We start from the raw sequence: 18,127 nt of genomic DNA, 5'->3' as shown, positions 1-18,127 counted from the left end.
GAAGATGAAACGTGGCTGGGTCTTTCAGCATGACAATGATCCCAAACACACCGCCCGGGCAACGAAAGAGCTGCTTCGTAAGAAGCATTTCAAGGTCCTGGAGTGGCCTAGCCAGTCTCCAGATCTCAACCCCATAGAAAATCTTTGGAGGGAGTTGAACGTCCGTGTGCATGGAGGAATGGGCCAAAATACCAGCAACAGTGTGAAACCTTGTGAAGACTTACAGAAAACGTTTGACCTGTGTCATTGCCAACAAAGGGTATATAACAAAGTATTGAGAAACTTTTGTTATTGACCAAATACTTATTTTCCACCATAATTTGCAAAAAAATTCATTAAAAATCCTACAATGTGATTTTCTGGATTTTTTTTCTCATTTTGTCTGTCATAGTTGACGTGTACCTATGATGAAAATTACAGGCCACTCTCATCTTTTTAAGTGGGAGAACTTGCACAATTGGTGGCTGACTAAATATTTTCCCCCCCCCACTGTATTATGGACACAGCATGCTTTACATTAGTTATGTTGTTGTTATTAGTTGTTGTTTGTTGTTATTAGTCCCATCCTTCAGCTCCATTCAACACCTCCCATCTATCTCTTAACACCATCCATATTGGATTTCTATTTGCCATATATTTTTCAACTGTACTGTGATGTTTCACAAAAGTTCTGAACACTTCTGTTCTCATTGTTTCTACAGATTGTAAATTGAAAATAAACATTTTTGCTAAAAGTATGATTATATTATTGATCGATTGACTATGACTTTTCAGATCACCCAGTAGTGCTATCTGCAGGGTTAGCTCCAGGTAAATATTGCAATCCTTCAGCCATTCCTGGACCTGTGACCAAAAACAAGCTACAAATGGACAGTACCAAAACAAATGGTCTAATGATTCTGTCTATTCGCAGCAAAATCTGCAGAGCTGGGAAGATTGTACCCCCCATATCAATAACATTCTATTGGTAGCAAGAATTTTGTATAATACGTTTTGAATCCGGCGTGGAATCAGTATGTCATACATCTCTTCCCAACTATTTTGCAATCTATATGGGACGGCTGTCAATCCTATTGTCCTTAAATGAAACTGGTATGCTTTTTTATTTATCACAATTTTCTTTAACCAGTTATGTCCTTTAATGCAGCGTCGACAGACAATTTCCTTACTTTTTCCCCCTTCCACTTTCCTCTTCTATTTTTGAGGTAATTCTGCAATTATTTGGTTGTAATTTTACATTTACATTTATATTTTAGTCATTTAGCAGACACTCTTATCCAGAGCGACTTACAGGAGCAATTAGGGTTAAGTGCCTTGCTCAAGGGCACATTGACAGATTTTTCACCTAGTTGGCTCGGGGATTAGAACCAGCGACCTTTCGGTTACTGGCACAATGCTCTTAACCACTAAGCTACCTGCCCCCCATTTTGGGTAGATGTTTTTGTTAGCTGAATGTGTGAAATAACTCCACCAGTCCTACCTATGATATCATTTTCGAAGATTATACCTTTTTTAAACATTCTTTCAAAAAATAATGTTTTTTTATCAACTAGTATATTTGAGTTTAACCACAATATTTGTTGCATTATTTTTTCTGTCATTTCTGGAGGATTAAATTGAAATTGCAACCAACTTTCTATGGCTTGTTTTAGAAATAGTGATTTAGGTATAACTTTTGTATGACTGAAGCTTTTAGTGATAGGTCTAATGCTTTAATATTTAATCATTTCTGTCCTCCTAATTCATATTAATTATTTAAATAGGCCCGTTTAGTTTTGTCTGGCTTGCCGTTCCAAATAAAATGGGATATTTTTTTCTCATATAATTTAAAAAACTGTTCGCTAGGCGTAGGCAAGACCATAAGCAAATAGGTAAACTGGGATAATACTAAAGAGTTAATCAGGGTGAATTTTCCACAAATAGAGAGGTATTTACCTTTCCATGGTAGCAAGATCTTATCAATTTTTGCTAACTTTCTATTAAAATGTATTGGAGTGAGATCATTTATTTCATTTGGGATATGTATTTTGAGTATATCCACATCACCATCATTGTATTGGTAAACTACATGGTAATGTTATTATTATTATTTTTTTAGTGATCCAATACATAATATAGTACATTTAACATAATTTAGTTGTAATCCAGAGAGGTTAGAAAATGTATCTAGATCCTCTATGAGGCTGTGGAGGGATTCAAGTTGTGGATTTAAAAGAAAACATGAATCATCAGCGTGCAATTACACCTTTGTTTTTAAGCCCTGGATTTCTAATCCCTTGATAATATTGTTGGATCTGTTTTTAATAGCTAACATTTCGATTGTCATAATAAATAGATATGCCGATAGTGGACAACCTTGTTTTACTCCTCTTGACAGTTTAAACCTTTTGGAGAAATAGCCATTATTTACTATTTTACACCTAGGGTTACTATACATGATTTTAACCCATTTTATAAGAGATTCTCCAAAATTGAAATGATCCAGGCATTTATATATAAACTCCAGTCGTACTTTATGACATGCCTTTTCAAAGTCTACTATGAATAGCAGGCCTGGTTTCCCAGATTTTTCATAGTGTTCTATTGTTTCCAGTACTTGCCTTATATTATCTCCAATGTATCATCCATGTAAAAAAAAACCTGTCTGATTAGAATGGATAATAATGTCCGACAATACCTTTTTAATTCTATGCACTATACATTTTGCTAGAATTTTTGAACCACAACACTGATGTGTAAGATGCCTCCAATTGTTTTAATGGACTGGATCTTTATATTTCCCACTTGTATCCTGTTTCAGTAATAATGAAATCAGACCTTCTTGAGTGTCTGATAATCTACCATTTACATAGGAGTGGTTAAAACATGCTAATAATGGTCCTCTGAGTATATAAAAAAAGTTTTGGTATACCTCGACTGGTATGCCATCCAACCTTGGAGTTTTCCTGGACTTAAAGTCTTTAATTGCATCCAGAAGTTCCACCTCTGTAATTTCACCTTCACATTAGTCTTTCTGTATGGCTGTTCATTTTACATTATCAATAGAAAAAAAAATCCCTACAATTAGCTTGTTAGAAGAGATGTAGGCGACTGAAATGAAAACATATGCTTAAAGTACTTTGAATCCTCCTTCAAAATATAATTTGGTGAATCATGGGTGACTCCGTCATTTGTAACCAGTTTCAGTAAATTATTTTTGGTAGCATTTCTATGTTGAAGATTAAAAAAAAAAATTGGTGCATTTTTCCCCTTATTCCATCCAGTTTGCTTTATTTTTATAATATATTACACTTGATCTTTCTTGAATAAGTTTTTCAATTTATTTTTGTTTTTCCTCTAATTTATTATGAGCCTCTATGTTACAGTTTTTATTGCTTTCTATCTGTTCTGTTAGACCTTCTATTTCCTTTGTTAGTATGGACTCTTTTGACCTAAGTTGTTTTTGTTTTCGAGATGAGTACTGAATTGCATGGTCTATAAAGGCACATTTAAAAGTGTCCCATACAATAAGGGGATTTGCTGTACCTATGTTATGTCGGACAAAATCAGTTATAAATTCCGCAATCAATATATCTTAAACCTGCTTTAGGTAGGGAAGGCTCCAATAGAACACACACAGTTAGACAATAGCTAGGGACAATCCACTGATTTGGATTGTGATCTGCTTCAAACTGGCAACATGTTTAAATGGGCAGTCTTTGTTTGGTACATCCATTTATGGACTTATATATACCCATTGATTCTTGAAGAAATCATGATTTATATAATTATATACAGTTGAAGTCGGAAGTTTACATACACCTTAGCCAAATACATTTAAACTCAGTTTTTCACAATTCCTGACATTTAATCCTAGGTCAGTTAGGATCACCACTTTATTTTAAGAATGTGAAATGTCAGAATAATAGATGAGAGAATTGTTTATTTCAGCTTTTATTTCTTTCATCACATTCCCAGTGGGTCAGAAGTTTACATACACTCAATTAGTATTTGGTAGCATTGCCTTTAAATTGTTTAACTTGGGTCAAACATTTTGGGTAGCCGTCCACAAGCTTCCCACAATAAGTTGGTTGAATTCTGGCCCATTCCTCCTGACAGAGCTGGTGTAACTGAGTCAGGTTTGTAGGCCTCCTTGCTCGCACACGCTTTTTCAGTTCTGTAGACGTCCTAACCGACTTGCCAAAACTATAGTTTGTTAACAAGAAATTTGTGGAGTGGTTGAAAAAAATAGTTTTAATGACTCCAACCTAAGTGTATGTAAACTTCCGACTTCAACTGTATAATATATGCTGAACAAAAATATAAACGCAACATGTAAAGTGTTGGTCCCATGTTTCATTAACTGAAATAAAAAATCCCAGAAATGTTCCATATGTACAAAAAGCTTACTTCTCTCAAATTTTGTGCACACATTTGTTTATATCCCTGTTAGTGAGTTTATTTTATTTTTCTAATTTATTACACCTTTATTTAACCAGGTAAGCCAGTTGAGAACAAGTTCTCATTTACAACTGCGACCTGGCCAAGATAAAGTAAAGCAGTGCGATAAAAACAACAACAACACAGACTTACATATGGGGTAAACAAAACATAAAGTCAAAAATACAATAGAAAATATATATATACAGTGTGTGCGAATGTAGTAAATTATGGAGGTAAGGCAATAAATAGGCCATAGTGCAAAATAATAACAATTATAATTTAGTATTTAGTATGATGGCGGCCAAAGGAGGTGTTGGCTTTGGGGATGACCAGTGAGATATACAGTGGGGAAAAAAAGTATTTAGTCAGCCACCAATTGTGCAAGTTCTCCCACTTAAAAAGATGAGAGAGGCCTGTAATTTTCATCATAGGTACACGTCAACTATGACAGACAAAATGAGAGAAAAAAATCCAGAAAATCACATTGTAGGATTTTTTAATGAATTTATTTGCAAATTATGGTGGAAAATAAGTATTTGGTCAATAACAAAAGTTTCTCAATACTTTGTTATATACCCTTTGTTGGCAATGACACAGGTCAAACGTTTTCTGTAAGTCTTCACAAGGTTTTCACACACTGTTGCTGGTATTTTGGCCCATTCCTCCATGCAGATCTCCTCTAGAGCAGTGATGTTTTGGGGCTGTCGCTGGGCAACACAGACTTTCAACTCCCTCCAAAGATGTTCTATGGGGTTGAGATCTGGAGACTGGCTAGGCCACTCCAGGACCTTGAAATGCTTCTTAAAAGCCACTCCTTCGTTGCCCGGGCAGTGTGTTTGGGATCATTGTCATGCTGAAAGACCCAGCCACGTTTCATCTTCAATGCCCTTGCTGATGGAAGGAGGTTTTCACTCAAAATCTCACGATACATGGCCCCATTCATTCTTTCCTTTACACGGATCAGTCGTCCTGGTCCCTTTGCAGAAAAACAGCCCCAAAGCATGATGTTTCCACCCCCATGTTTCACAGTAGGTATGGTGTTCTTTGGATGCAACTCAGCATTCTTTGTCCTCCAAACACGACGAGTTGAGTTTTTACCAAAAAGTTATATTTTGGTTTCATATGACATTCTCCCAATCCTCTTCTGGATCATCCAAATGCACTCTAGCAAACTTCAGACGGGCCTGGACATGTACTGGCTTAAGCAGGGGGACACGTCTGGCACTGCAGGATTTGAGTCCCTGGCGGCGTAGTGTGTTACTGATGGTAGGCTTTGTTACTTTGGTCCCAGCTCTCTGCAGGTCATTCACTAGGTCCCCCCGTGTGGTTCTGGGATTTTTGCTCACCGTTCTTGTGATCATTTTGACCCCACGGGGTGAGATCTTGCGTGGAGCCCCAGATCGAGGGAGATTATCACTGGTCTTGTATGTCTTCCATTTCCTAATAATTGCTCCCACAGTTGATTTCTTCAAACCAAGCTGCTTACCTATTGCAGATTCAGTCTTCCCAGCCTGGTGCAGGTCTACAATTTTGTTTCTGGTGTCCTTTGACAGCTCTTTGGTCTTGGCCATAGTGGAGTTTGGAGTGTGACTGTTTGAGGTTGTGGACAGGTGTCTTTTATACTGATAACAAGTTCAAACAGGTGCCATTAATACAGGTAACGAGTGGAGGACAGAGGAGCCTCTTAAAGGAGAAGTTACAGGTCTGTGAGAGCCAGAAATCTTGCTTGTCAAAAAAATCTCAATTTGTCTGTCTTAGTTGACGTGTACCTATGATGAAAATTACAGGCCTCTCTCATCTTTTTAAGTGGGAGAACTTGCACAATTGGTGGCTGACTAAATACTTTTTTTTCCCCACTGTAGGTTGAAAATGTCAGTGAAGACACTTCCCAGCTGGTCAGCCCATGCTCTGAGTACACGTCCTGACATTCCATCTGGCCCCACAGCCTTGTGAATGTTAACCTGTTTAATGGTCTTACTCATACATGCTATGGAGAGTGAGATCACACAGTCCTCCGGAACAGCTGGTGCTCTCGTGCATGGTTCAGTGTTGCTTGCCTCGAAGCGAGTATTGAAGGCATTTAGCTCGTCTGGTAGGCTTGCGTCGCTTGGCAGCTCACGGCTGGGTTTCCTTTTGTAATTCATGTTAGTTTGCAAGCCCTGACACATCCGTTGAGCATCAGAGCCGGCGTAGTGGGATTCGATCTTAGTCCTGTATTGATCCTTTGCCTTTTTGATGGCTCGTTCGTAGGTCGTAGCGGGATTTCTTGTAATGTCCGGATTAGTGTCCCGCTCCTTGAAAGTGTCAGCTCTAGCCTTTAGCTCAGTGCGGATGTTGCCTGTAATCCATGTCTTCTGGTTCGGGGTATGCACATTTGGTCACTGTGGGGATGTCGTTGTCAATGCACTTATTAATGAAGCCAGTGATCTTTGTGGATGGTGTGTTCTCTGTAGAGGCAGCTTCACTCACGGCTGTCTCAGCCCAAGGGGTTCAGCCAGAGCCCTAGCATCTCACTGAAGGCCTGGGAACACAGTTAAAGGAACCGACTAGCGCTCCATTAACCAGAGAATGGGAGAAACACTTCAGGCCGTTGCGGAGTTAGCCAGGGGTCGACATCAGCCCGTTCCAGAGCTAACAGCTTGCCTGGCTACAGAAATCAGTGAATGAGCGAGTTGGAGTGAGTTAGGGCCAAAACCAGTAGTTCGGCACTTCAGAAGACTTGAAAGTGAAATGGGCTCCCTACGATCTTGGAACACGTATGTCTGCACTTCTGTGTGTGTGTGTGTGCTCGCGTGTGTGTGCATGTGTAATGGGGTCGTGATTTGGCAGATATTGAAGTTGGCAGAGACCAACCAATGCAGTGGTCTTCCAATGTTGATTTTATTCCCCTTTTATAAAAAGAGATTAGCTGAAGTAAGAATGAGGTTAAGACGGAAACAAACACAAGAAACTCCTATGGCATTTTAGAATTCCTTTTAGAGAGACCCTTATGTCTTGGCTATGATATGTCTTGGTTAAGATATGAAGCTTTGTTTGAGATTTCTTGATTGATTTGATTAGGATAACACAGAAAATTAATTGACAACACACCTTGAAGGGAGCACAGTAAGATGAAAAAAAATAAAACATGTATATAAACCATGCGTGGTCCTTGAGTACCTCATATTCCAAGTTTCCTACAGCTGTTTCTACAACTGTTTATAACTTGAATATGGTGTTGAATGAACAGTGAAAGGAACTTGACTTCTTTCTTTTTTTACACAGTTTTATTGGTGGAAAAATAAACGTATACATATTTACATATTTCACATTTCCTTCAACTTGTTGACTGGTGTTTGCATGTTGATAAAGTGATGGTATGGTACTTTAATAGAATACTACCATACCACACACAGAGGAATTGATAAAGCGATGGTATGGTAGTTTAAGCTAGATAAATGTTTTTTTGCATTGGATGCGATCTGCCAACTTCTGTCTGTAGCGTCCGAACAGTTTGTGATACACAGTAATATGACCCCTCTGTGGAAAGGTGAGACTCTTGAACACATACATGTCAGTTGTTTTGCTCTAGGGCGCCCACAGGCCTCACAAGACTTGTCTGAAGTTCCCCCGGAACCAGTTGAAAAAATGAATGGAAGTACAGTTGAAGTCGGAAGTTTACATACACTTAGGTTGGAGTCATTAAAACTCGTTTTTCAACCACTCCACAAATTTCTTGTTAACAAACTATAATTTTGGCAAGTCGGTTAGGACATCTACTTTGTGCATGACACAAGTAATTTTTCCAACAATTGTTTACAGACAGATTATTTCACTTATAATTCACTGTATCACAATTCCAGTGGGTCAGAGGTTTGCATACACTAAGTTGACTGTGCTTTAAACAGCTTGGAAAATCCCGGAAAATGATGTCATGGCTTTAGAAGCTTCTGATAGGCTAATTGACATCATTTGAGTCAATTGGAGGTGTACTGTGGATGTATTTCAAGGCCTACCTTCAAACTTAGTGCCTCTTTGCTTGACATCATGGGAAACCAAATGAAATCAGCCAAGACCTCAGAAAAAAAAGTAGACCTCCACAAGTCTAGTTCATACAAATGCCTGAAGGTACGACATTCATCTGTACAAACAATAGTACGCAAGTATAAACACCACGGGACCACGCAGCCGTCATACCACTCAGGAAGGAGACACGTTGTGTCTCTTAGAGATGAACGTACTTTGGTGCGTAAAGTGCAAATCAATCCCAGAACAACAGCAAAGGACCTTGTGAAGATGCTGGAGGAAACAGGTACAGAAGTATCTATATCCACAGTAAAACGAGTCCTATATCGACATAACCTGAAAGGCCGCTCAGCAAGGAAGAAGCCACTGCTCCAAAACCGCCATAAAAAAGACAGACTACGGTCTGCAACTGCACATGGGGACGAAGATCGTACTTTTTGGAGAAATGTCCTCTGGTCTGATGAAACAAAAATAGAACTGTTTGGCCATGATGACCATCTTTATGTTTGGAGGAAAAAAGGGGGGCTTGCAAGCCGAAGAACACCATCCCAACCGTGAAGCACGGGGGTGGCAGCATCATGCTGTGTGGGTGCTTTGCTGCAGGAGGGACTGGTGCACTTCACAGAATAGATGTCATCATGAGGAAGGAAAATTATGTGGATATATTGAATCAACACCTCAAGACATCAGTCAGGAAGTTAAAGCTTGGTCGTAAATCGGTCTTCCAAATGGACAATGACCTCAAGCATACTTCCAAAGTTGTGGCATAATGGCTTAAGGACAACAAAGTCAAGGTATTGGAGTGGCCATCACAAAGCCCTGAACTCAATCCTATAGAACATTTGTGGGCAGAACTGAAAAAGCGTGTGCGAGCAAGGAGGCCTACAAACCTGACTAAGTTACACCAGCTCTGTCAGGAGGAATGGGCTAAAATTCACCCAACTTATTGTGGGAATCTCGTGGAAGGCTACCTGAAACGTTTGAACCTAGTTAAACAATTTAAAGGCAATGCTACCAAATACTAATTGAGTGTATGTACACTTCTGGCCCACTGGGAATGTGATGAAAGAAATAAAAGCTGAAATAAATCATTCTCTCTACTTTTATTCTGACATTTCACATTCTTAAAATAAAGTGGTGATCCTAACTGACCTAAGAGAGGGAATTTTAACTAGGATTAAATGTCAAGAATTGTGAAAAACTGAGTTTAAATGTATTTGGCTAAGGTGTATGTAATCTTCCGACTTCAACTGTATATATGGAGAATGTTTAGTGCCAAAAATAAGGGGTTAAATACATAAATGCAGTGAGGGAAAAAAGTATTTGATCCCCTGCTGATTTTGTATGTCTGCCCACTGACAAAGACATGATCAGTCTATAATTTTAATGATAGGTTTATTTGAACAGTGAGAGACAGAATAACAACAAAAAAATCCAGAAAAACGCATGTCAAAAATGTTTTGAATTGATTTGCATTTTAATGAGGGAAATAAGTATTTGACCCCTCTGCAAAACATGACTTAGTACTTGGTGGCAAAACCCTTGTTGGCAATCACAGAGGTCAGACATTTCTTGTAGTTGGCCACCAGGTTTGCACACATCTCAGGAGGATTTTGTCCCACTCCTCTTTGCAGATCTTCTCCAAGTCATTAAGGTTTCGAGGCTGACGTTTGGCAACTCGAACCTTCAGCTCCCTCCACATATTTTCTATGGGATTAAGGTCTGGAGACTGGCTAGGCCACTCCAGGACCTTAATGTGCTTATTCTTGAGCCACTCCTTTGTTGCCTTGGCCGTGTGTTTTGGGTCATTGTCATGCTGGAATACCCATCCACGACCCATTTTTAATACCCTGGCTGAGGGAAGGAGGTTCTCACCCAAGATTTGACGGTACATGGCCCCATCCATCGTCCCTTTGATGCGGTGAAGTTGTCCCCCAAAGCATAATGTTTCACCCTCAAAGCATAATGTTTCCACCTACATGTTTGACGGTGGGGATGGTGTTCTCCGGGTCATAGGCAGCATTCCTCCTCCTCCAAACACGGCGAGTTGAGTTGATGCCAAAGAGCTCGATTTTGGTCTCATCTGACCAAAACACTTTCACCCAGTTCTCCTCTGAATCATTCAGATGTTCATTGGCAAACTTCAGACGGCCCTGTATATGTGCTTTCTTGAGCAGGGGGACCTTGCGGGCGCTGCTGGATTTCAGTCCTTCACGGCGTAGTGTGTTACCAATTGTTTTCTTGGTGACTATGGTCCCAGCTGCCTTGAGATCATTGACAAGGTCCTCCCGTGTAGTTCTGGCCTGATTCCTCACCGTTCTCATGATCATTGCAACTCCACGAGGTGAGATCTTGCATGGAGCCCCAGGCCGAGGGAGCTTGACAGTCTTTTCTGTTTCTTCCATTTGCGAATAATCACACCAACTGTTGTCACCTTCTCACCAAGCTGCTTGGCGATGGTCTTGTAGTCCATTCCAGCCTTGTGTAGGTCTACAATCTTGTCCCTGACATCCTTGGAGAGCTCTTTGGTCTCGGCCATGGTGGAGAGTTTGGAATGTGATTGATTGATTGCTTCTGTGGACAGGTGTCTTTTATACAGGTAACAAACTGAGATTAGGAGCACTCCCTTTAAGAGTGTGCTCCTAATCTCCGCTCGTTACCTTTATAAAAGACACCTGGGAGCCAGAAATCTTTCTGATTGAGAGGTCAAATACTTATTTCCCTCATTAAAATGCAAATCAATTTATAACATTTTTGACATGCGTTTTTCTGGATTTTTTGTTGTTATTCTGTCTCTCACTGTTCAAATAAACCTACTATTAAAAATATAGACTGATTATTTATTTGTCAGTGGGCAAACGTACAAAATCAGCAGGGGATCAAATACTTTTTTCCCTCACTGTATGTATATATATATATATATATATATATACACAGTGGGGAAAAAAAGTATTTAGTCAGCCACCAATTGTGCAAGTCTCCCACTTAAAAAGATAAGAGAGGCCTGTAATTTTCATCATATGTACACGTCAACTATGACAGACAAAATGAGGAGAAATAATCCAGAAAATCACATTGTAGGATTTTTAATGAATGTATATGCAAATTAGGGTGGAAAATAAGTATTTGGTCAAAAACAAAAGTTTCTCAATACTTTGTTATATACCCTTTGTTGGCAATGACACAGGTCAAACGTTTTCTGTAAGTCTTCACAAGGTTTTCACACACTGTTGCTGGTATTTTGGCCCATTCCTCCATGCAGATATCCTCTAGAGCAGTGATGTTTTGGGGCTGTCGCTGGGCAACACGGACTTTCAACTCCCTCCAAAGATTTTCTATGGGGTTGAGATCTGGAGACTGGCTAGGCCACTCCAGGACCTTGAAATGCTTCTTACGAAGCCACTCCTTCGTTGCCCGGGCGGTGTGTTTGGGATCATTGTCATGCTGAAAGACCCAGCCACGTTTCATCTTCAATGCCCTTGCTGATGGAAGGAGGTTTTCACTCAAAATGTCACGATACATGGCCCCATTCATTCTTTCCTTTACACGGATCAGTCGTCCTGGTCCCTTTGCAGAAAAAACAGCCCCAAAGCATGATGTTTCCACCCCCATGCTTCACAGTAGGTATGGTGTTCTTTGGATGCAACTCAGCATTATTTTCCTCCAAACACAACAAGTTGAGTTTTTACCAAAAAGTTATATTTTGGTTTCATCTGACCATATGACATTTTCCCAATCCTCTTCTGGATCATCCAAATGCACTCTAGCAAACTTCAGACGGGCCTGGACATGTACTGGCTTAAGCAGGGGGACACGTCTGGCACTGCAGGATTTGAGTCCCTGGCGGCGTAGTGTGTTACTGATGGTAGGCTTTGTTACTTTGGTCCCAGCTCTCTGCAGGTCATTCACTAGGTCCCCCCGTGTGGTTCTGGGATTTTTGCTCACCGTTCTTGTGATCATTTTGACCCCACAGGTGAGATCTTGCGTGGAGCCCCAGATAGAGGGAGATTATTAGTGGTCTTGTATGTCTTCCATTTCCTAATAATTGCTCCCACAGTTGATTTCTTCAAACCAAGCTGCTTACCTATTGCAGATTCAGTCTTCCCAGCCTGGTGCAGGTCTACAATTTCGTTTCTGGTGTCCTTTGACAGCTCTTTGGTCTTGGCCATAGTGGAGTTTGGAGTGTGACTGTTTGAGGTTGTGGACAGGTGTCTTTTATACTGATAACAAGTTCAAACAGGTGCCATTAATACAGGTAACGAGTGGAGGACAGAGGAGCCTCTTAAAGAAGAAGTTACAGGTCTGTGAGAGCCAGAAATCTTGTTTGTTTGTAGGTGACCAAATAATTATTTTCCACCATAATTTGCAAATAAATTCATTAAAAATCCTACAATGTGATTTTCTGGATTTTTTTTCTCAATTTGTCTGTCATAGTTGACGTGTACCTATGATGAAAATTACAGGCCTCTCTCATCTTTTTAAGTGGGAGAACTTTCACAATTGGTGGCTGACTAAATACTTTTTTCCCCACTGTATATATATATATGACAGTGGGGAGAACAAGTATTTGATACACTGCCGATTTTGCAGGTTTTCCTACTTACAAAGCATGTAGAGGTCTGTAATTTTTATCATAGGTACACTTCAACTGTGATAGACGGAATCTAAATCAAAAATCCAGAAAATCACATTGTATGATTTTTAAGTAATTACTTTGCATTTTATTGCATGACATACGTATTTGATACATCAGAAAAGCAGAACTTAATATTTGGTACAGAAACCTTTGTTTGCAATTACAGAGATCATACGTTTCCTGTAGGTCTTGACCAGGTTTGCACACACTGCAGCAGGGATTTTGGCCCACTCCTCCATACAGACCTTCTCCAGATCCTTCAGGTTTCGGGGCTGTCGCTGGGCAATACGGACTTTCAGCTCCCTCCAAAGATTTTCTATTGGGTTCAGGTCTGGAGACTGGCTAGGCCACTCCAGGACCTTGAGATGCTTCTTACAGAGCCTCTCCTTAGTTGCCCTGGCTGTGTGTTTCGGGTCGTTGTCATGCTGGAAGACCCAGCCACGACCCATCTTCAATGCTCTTACTGAGGGAAGGAGGTTGTTGGCCAAGATCTCGCGATACATGGCCCCATCCATCCTCCCCTCAATACGGTGCATTTGTCCCCCTTTGCAGAAAAGCATCCCCAAAGAATGATGTTTCCACCTCCATGCTTCATGGTTGGGATGGTGTTCTTGGAGTTGTACTCATCCTTCTTCTTCCTCCAAACACGGCGAGTAGAATTTAGACCAAAAAGCTCTATTTTTGTCTCATCAGACCACATGATCTTCTCCCATTCCTCCTCTGGATCATCCAGATGGTCATTGGCAAACTTCAGACGGGCCTGGACATGCGCTGGCTTGAGCAGGGGGACCTTGCGTGCGCTGCAAGATTTTAATCCATCACAGCGTAGTGTGTTACTAATTGTTTTCTTTGAGAATGTGGTCCCAGCTCTCTTCAGGTCATTGACCAGGTCCTGCCGTGTAGTTCTGGGCTGATCCCTCACCTTCCTCATGATCATTGATGCCCCATGAGGTGAGATCTTGCATGGAGCCCCAGACCGAGGGTGATTGACCGTCATCTTGAACTTCTTCCATTTTCTAATAATTGCGCCAACAGTTTTGCCTTCTCACCAAGCTGTTTGCCTATTGTCCTGTAGCCCATCCCAGCCTTGTGCAGGTCTACAATTTTATCCCTGATGTCCTTACACAGCTCTCTGGTCTTGGCCATTGTGGAGAGGTTGGAATCTGTTTGATTGAGTGTGTGGACAGGTGTCTTTTAATACAGGTAAACGAGTTCAAACAGTTGCACTTAATACAGGTAATGAGTGGAGAACAGGAGGGCTTCTTAAAGAAAAACTAACAGGTCTGTGAGAGCCGTAATTCTTACTGGTTGGTAGGTGATCAAATACTTATGTCATGCAATAAAATGCAAATTAATTACTTAAAAATCATACAATGTGATTTTCTGGATTTTTGTTTTAGATTCCGTCTCTCACAGTTGAAGTGTACCTATGATAAAAATTACAGACCTCTACATGCTTTGTAAGTAGGCAAACCTGCAAAATCGGCAGTGTAACAAATACTTGTTCTCCCCACTGTATATATATATATATATACACTACCATTCAAAAGTTTGGGGTCACTTAGAAATGACCTTGTTTTCGAAGTAAAAGCAATTTGTTTGTCCATTAAAATAACATCAAATTGATCAGAAATACAGTGTAGACATTGTTAATGTTGTAAATGGCTATTGTAGCTGGAAACGGCAGATTTTTAATGGAATATCTACATAGGTGTACAGAGGCCCATTATCAGCAACCATCAGTCCTGTGTTCCAATGGCACGTTGTGTTTGCAAATCCAAGTTTATCATTTTAAAAGGCTAATTGATCATTAGCAATTATGTTAGCACATCTGAAAAATGTTGTGCTGATTAAAGAAGCAATAAACTGGCCTTCTTGAGACTAGTTGGAACACAGGACTGATGGTTGCTGATAATGGGCCTCTGTACGCCTATGTAGATATTCCATTAAAAATCAGCCGTTTCCAGCTACAATAGCCATTTACAACATTAACAATGTCTACACTGTATTTCTGATCAATTTGATGTTATTTTAATGGACAAACAAATTGCTTTTACTTCGAAAACAAGGTCATTTCTAAGTGACCCCAATCTTTTGAACGGTAGTGTATATGTTTAGTGATCTTTCTTGTATCTCTCAGATATAGGACAGACGCTAAATAACTCTTGATTTTATTCAGGACTATCTGTTGTTCCATGTAGTGAATCTGTTTTTCAATGTTTTGTATGGGCTAATAGCAGTAAGGCCAAATCATAAAAAAAAAATCTAATATCTTTTATATATATATATACATTTGTTATACTTCAAGGGGTCTTAAAATTCAAAATCAAATAGGTAAATGATCCTTGGTATGACCTTCTTAAAACAATTCCATATAGCTTAGTAGAACGCCCTCGCCTTGCAGGGTTTTAGCCAAGAAGCTGACGTGGCAATGTTTATTATTTGTTTCTCCTGCCCTGTCTTTTAAAGGGTACTGTTCTTTATTCAGGCACTAGGGAACAGCCTACTACGGTTAGGACCACCAAAACAAACAACCCCTGTCTGGTAATCACCTCTCATTTGTCCTGAAGCAAGATGGAAATTATAGTATTTTGTGCAGACTTGTGAAACTGCCAGGGTAAATGTTGCATTGGACGTGACTTGTTTTGAGCCGTATCGACTTCTGAAATACGACAAAATGGGTCTGGAGAGAGGCAGTTAAGTTTTTTATCTTGCAATCAAAATCAGTCTGGCTGTATGTCCAGACCGCATCTGTCGACTAATGTGGCAACAAGAGAACACAACTGGTCTGAGAACTGGGAGTGCTAATAATAGTTTTTATTTTGAATCGACACCAGAGTACAGTACGAACCTGGAGAAAACACTGGCCTTATTGTCTGCCCTGCATTTAAATACTTATTTATTGGACGTGGTTAACACTTCAGGGAAGGGGTCACTACGTATACATTTAGCGCTTAGTAGAGACTATTAGGTGTCATCAGGTCAGAAATGAATTAGCAGCAAGGTAAGCAGTTTCTTAATCTTGTACTTGACATACATACCAAATTCTGTAAACAAAGGAAGTATTTATGTGCCTAATAACTGGCCAGTTCTGACATCTGCTCTGAATTCCAGTATTGTCATGTGTTGTTTGGAGTGAAGAGAAAATTCGGCAACTCTTGGAGGACGGTGAAGGTTGATAAAGGTGCTTCTTTATTGTTACAATAGAGAAGCACTTTTATCAACTTCCACTGTCCAGCAAGAGTTGCTGAATTTCCTCTTTACTTCAGTTTGCTCCTCAATTCATGCATTGGTTGGAAAGCAAAGGAGCGGCAGTGTTCCCTTCCATTAGTTTTGTTTTGTTGTTTGAAAATTCAGTGGCACATGCACTGACATGGGACTCGAGAACGATTGTTCCGTTGCCAGAACCATGTTGTCCCCTGGTAAAGTACTTGAGGGCTTACTATGTACTGGACCCTGTCCTACTCAATTGATCATATCAACCAAATTCAATGATTGATTAGGAGAAAGTCAGTGCATGGAAACAACCCAACAAACAGGCTGTGTCCCAAATGGCACCCTATTCCCTACGTACTGTAGTGCACTCCTTTTGACCAGAGCCCTATGGGCATTGGTCAAAAGTAGTGCACTAAATAGGGAAAAGGGTGCCATTTGGGATGTAGACGCAGTCTTTAAAGACACACTAATCGAACTGTTTTCCAGTTCCCTACGCTGTGGGTATGCAAAGTGAGCCTGAAGTTCTTTACTCCCCTGTGCTCAAATCCAAGCTAAACAGTACCAGACGTGAAACATCGGTGAAGGATCTCGGAGCTAAACTGTCTTCATATTCTCCTGTGCGTTTGTTGCTCGTGGCATCGCGCTCCCTGGAAAGGCCAGTACAAATTGATTTCAGACAGCGCTATTGAAAAGCATTGTGCATAATACTCCATCCCGAAGGGTCTGTCCCTGACTGTATTAAAATGGTTAGACAATTGAATAGTTTGATGTGCACTGTGTTGTGACCCAGATTTAAAGTATAAGGCCTCCTTCATTTTGTCTGTTTGGGACATTGAGAGGATGCACACACACACACACACACACACACACACACACACACACACACACACACACATAGTCTGTTTGGGATGGGGAGATGGAGTAGTATTACTGGGATGAAGAGACACAAACACACACACACATTTTGTCTGTTTGGGATGTTGTCATGGAGTTGTAACTGTAAAGGGCATGGACGAAAGAAAAAAACCTGGCTTGCAGTGTTAAGTGCATAGCAAGTCATTTATTAAACCATTTTATCCAAAGCACTTACAGTTAACACAACGGATATAGTGAAGCGTAAATGCACTTAAAGTGCTGTTTATGCACATTATTATCTGGTGAATAGTGAAAACACCTATTATGCTATATTAGCATTAACATTTACAGTACGTTGATGCATCGCTCTCCATCTCCACTTTTAGGTCCGGTTTCCTGGACAGAGATTAAGGCTAGTCCTGGACTAAAAAGGTTAATGGAGCGTAATGGAGAATTTCCATTGAAAGTGCGTTCTAGTCCAGGACTAGGATTTATCTGTGTCCGGGAAACTGCCCCTTATGGAAAACCCATGTTTCTTTGGCACTACATCCCTGGTTAACACTATGTGGTCCATGTAGCACTCTAACCTATGACTCTGCAGTTGCAATCACTATGCTCCAACCAACTGAGAACCATTATTAAGTACTTTTGTGTACATGGATTAGTTTCTCTGTGTTTTCTTCACGTGTTTTCCCTCTCTTTTTGTCACTGTTCAGGAGCAAGAGGACCCCAACAAGCTGGCCACAAGCTGGCCCGACTACTACATCGACCGCATCAACTCCATGGCTGCTGTAAGTGACAACTTTAAAGGGATACTTCAGGATTTTGCCAATTAAATACTGTATCTACTTCCCCAGAATCAGATGAACTCATGGATACCATTGTTATGTCTCTGCATCCAGTATGAAGGAAGTTAGAGGTTGTTTCACAAGCCAACACTAATTAGCGTAAGCGCAATGACTGGGAGTCTATGGTATCTACTAGCATGCTAAC

The 18,127-nt window shown here is 40.3% G+C and overlaps 1 protein-coding gene across 3 annotated transcripts in view; it reads left to right on the top strand.

Annotated features, from left to right (window-relative positions):
* The window catches only part of daam2 (dishevelled associated activator of morphogenesis 2), a 215,432-nt gene that overhangs the window by 117,352 nt on the left and 79,953 nt on the right, over positions 1 to 18,127 (top strand). For all 3 annotated transcript variants that reach the window (XM_045211645.1, XM_045211643.1, XM_045211644.1), the window contains exon 4: positions 17,851 to 17,925. In XM_045211645.1, the coding sequence (XP_045067580.1) occupies positions 17,851 to 17,925 (75 nt within the window). The remainder of the gene's footprint in view (positions 1 to 17,850; positions 17,926 to 18,127) is intronic.

This window comes from Coregonus clupeaformis, chromosome 37 (assembly GCF_020615455.1).
Source record: "Coregonus clupeaformis isolate EN_2021a chromosome 37, ASM2061545v1, whole genome shotgun sequence".
Classification (NCBI taxonomy): domain Eukaryota; kingdom Metazoa; phylum Chordata; class Actinopteri; order Salmoniformes; family Salmonidae; genus Coregonus; species Coregonus clupeaformis.
This window is presented reverse-complemented; position numbering and strand designations above follow the sequence as displayed.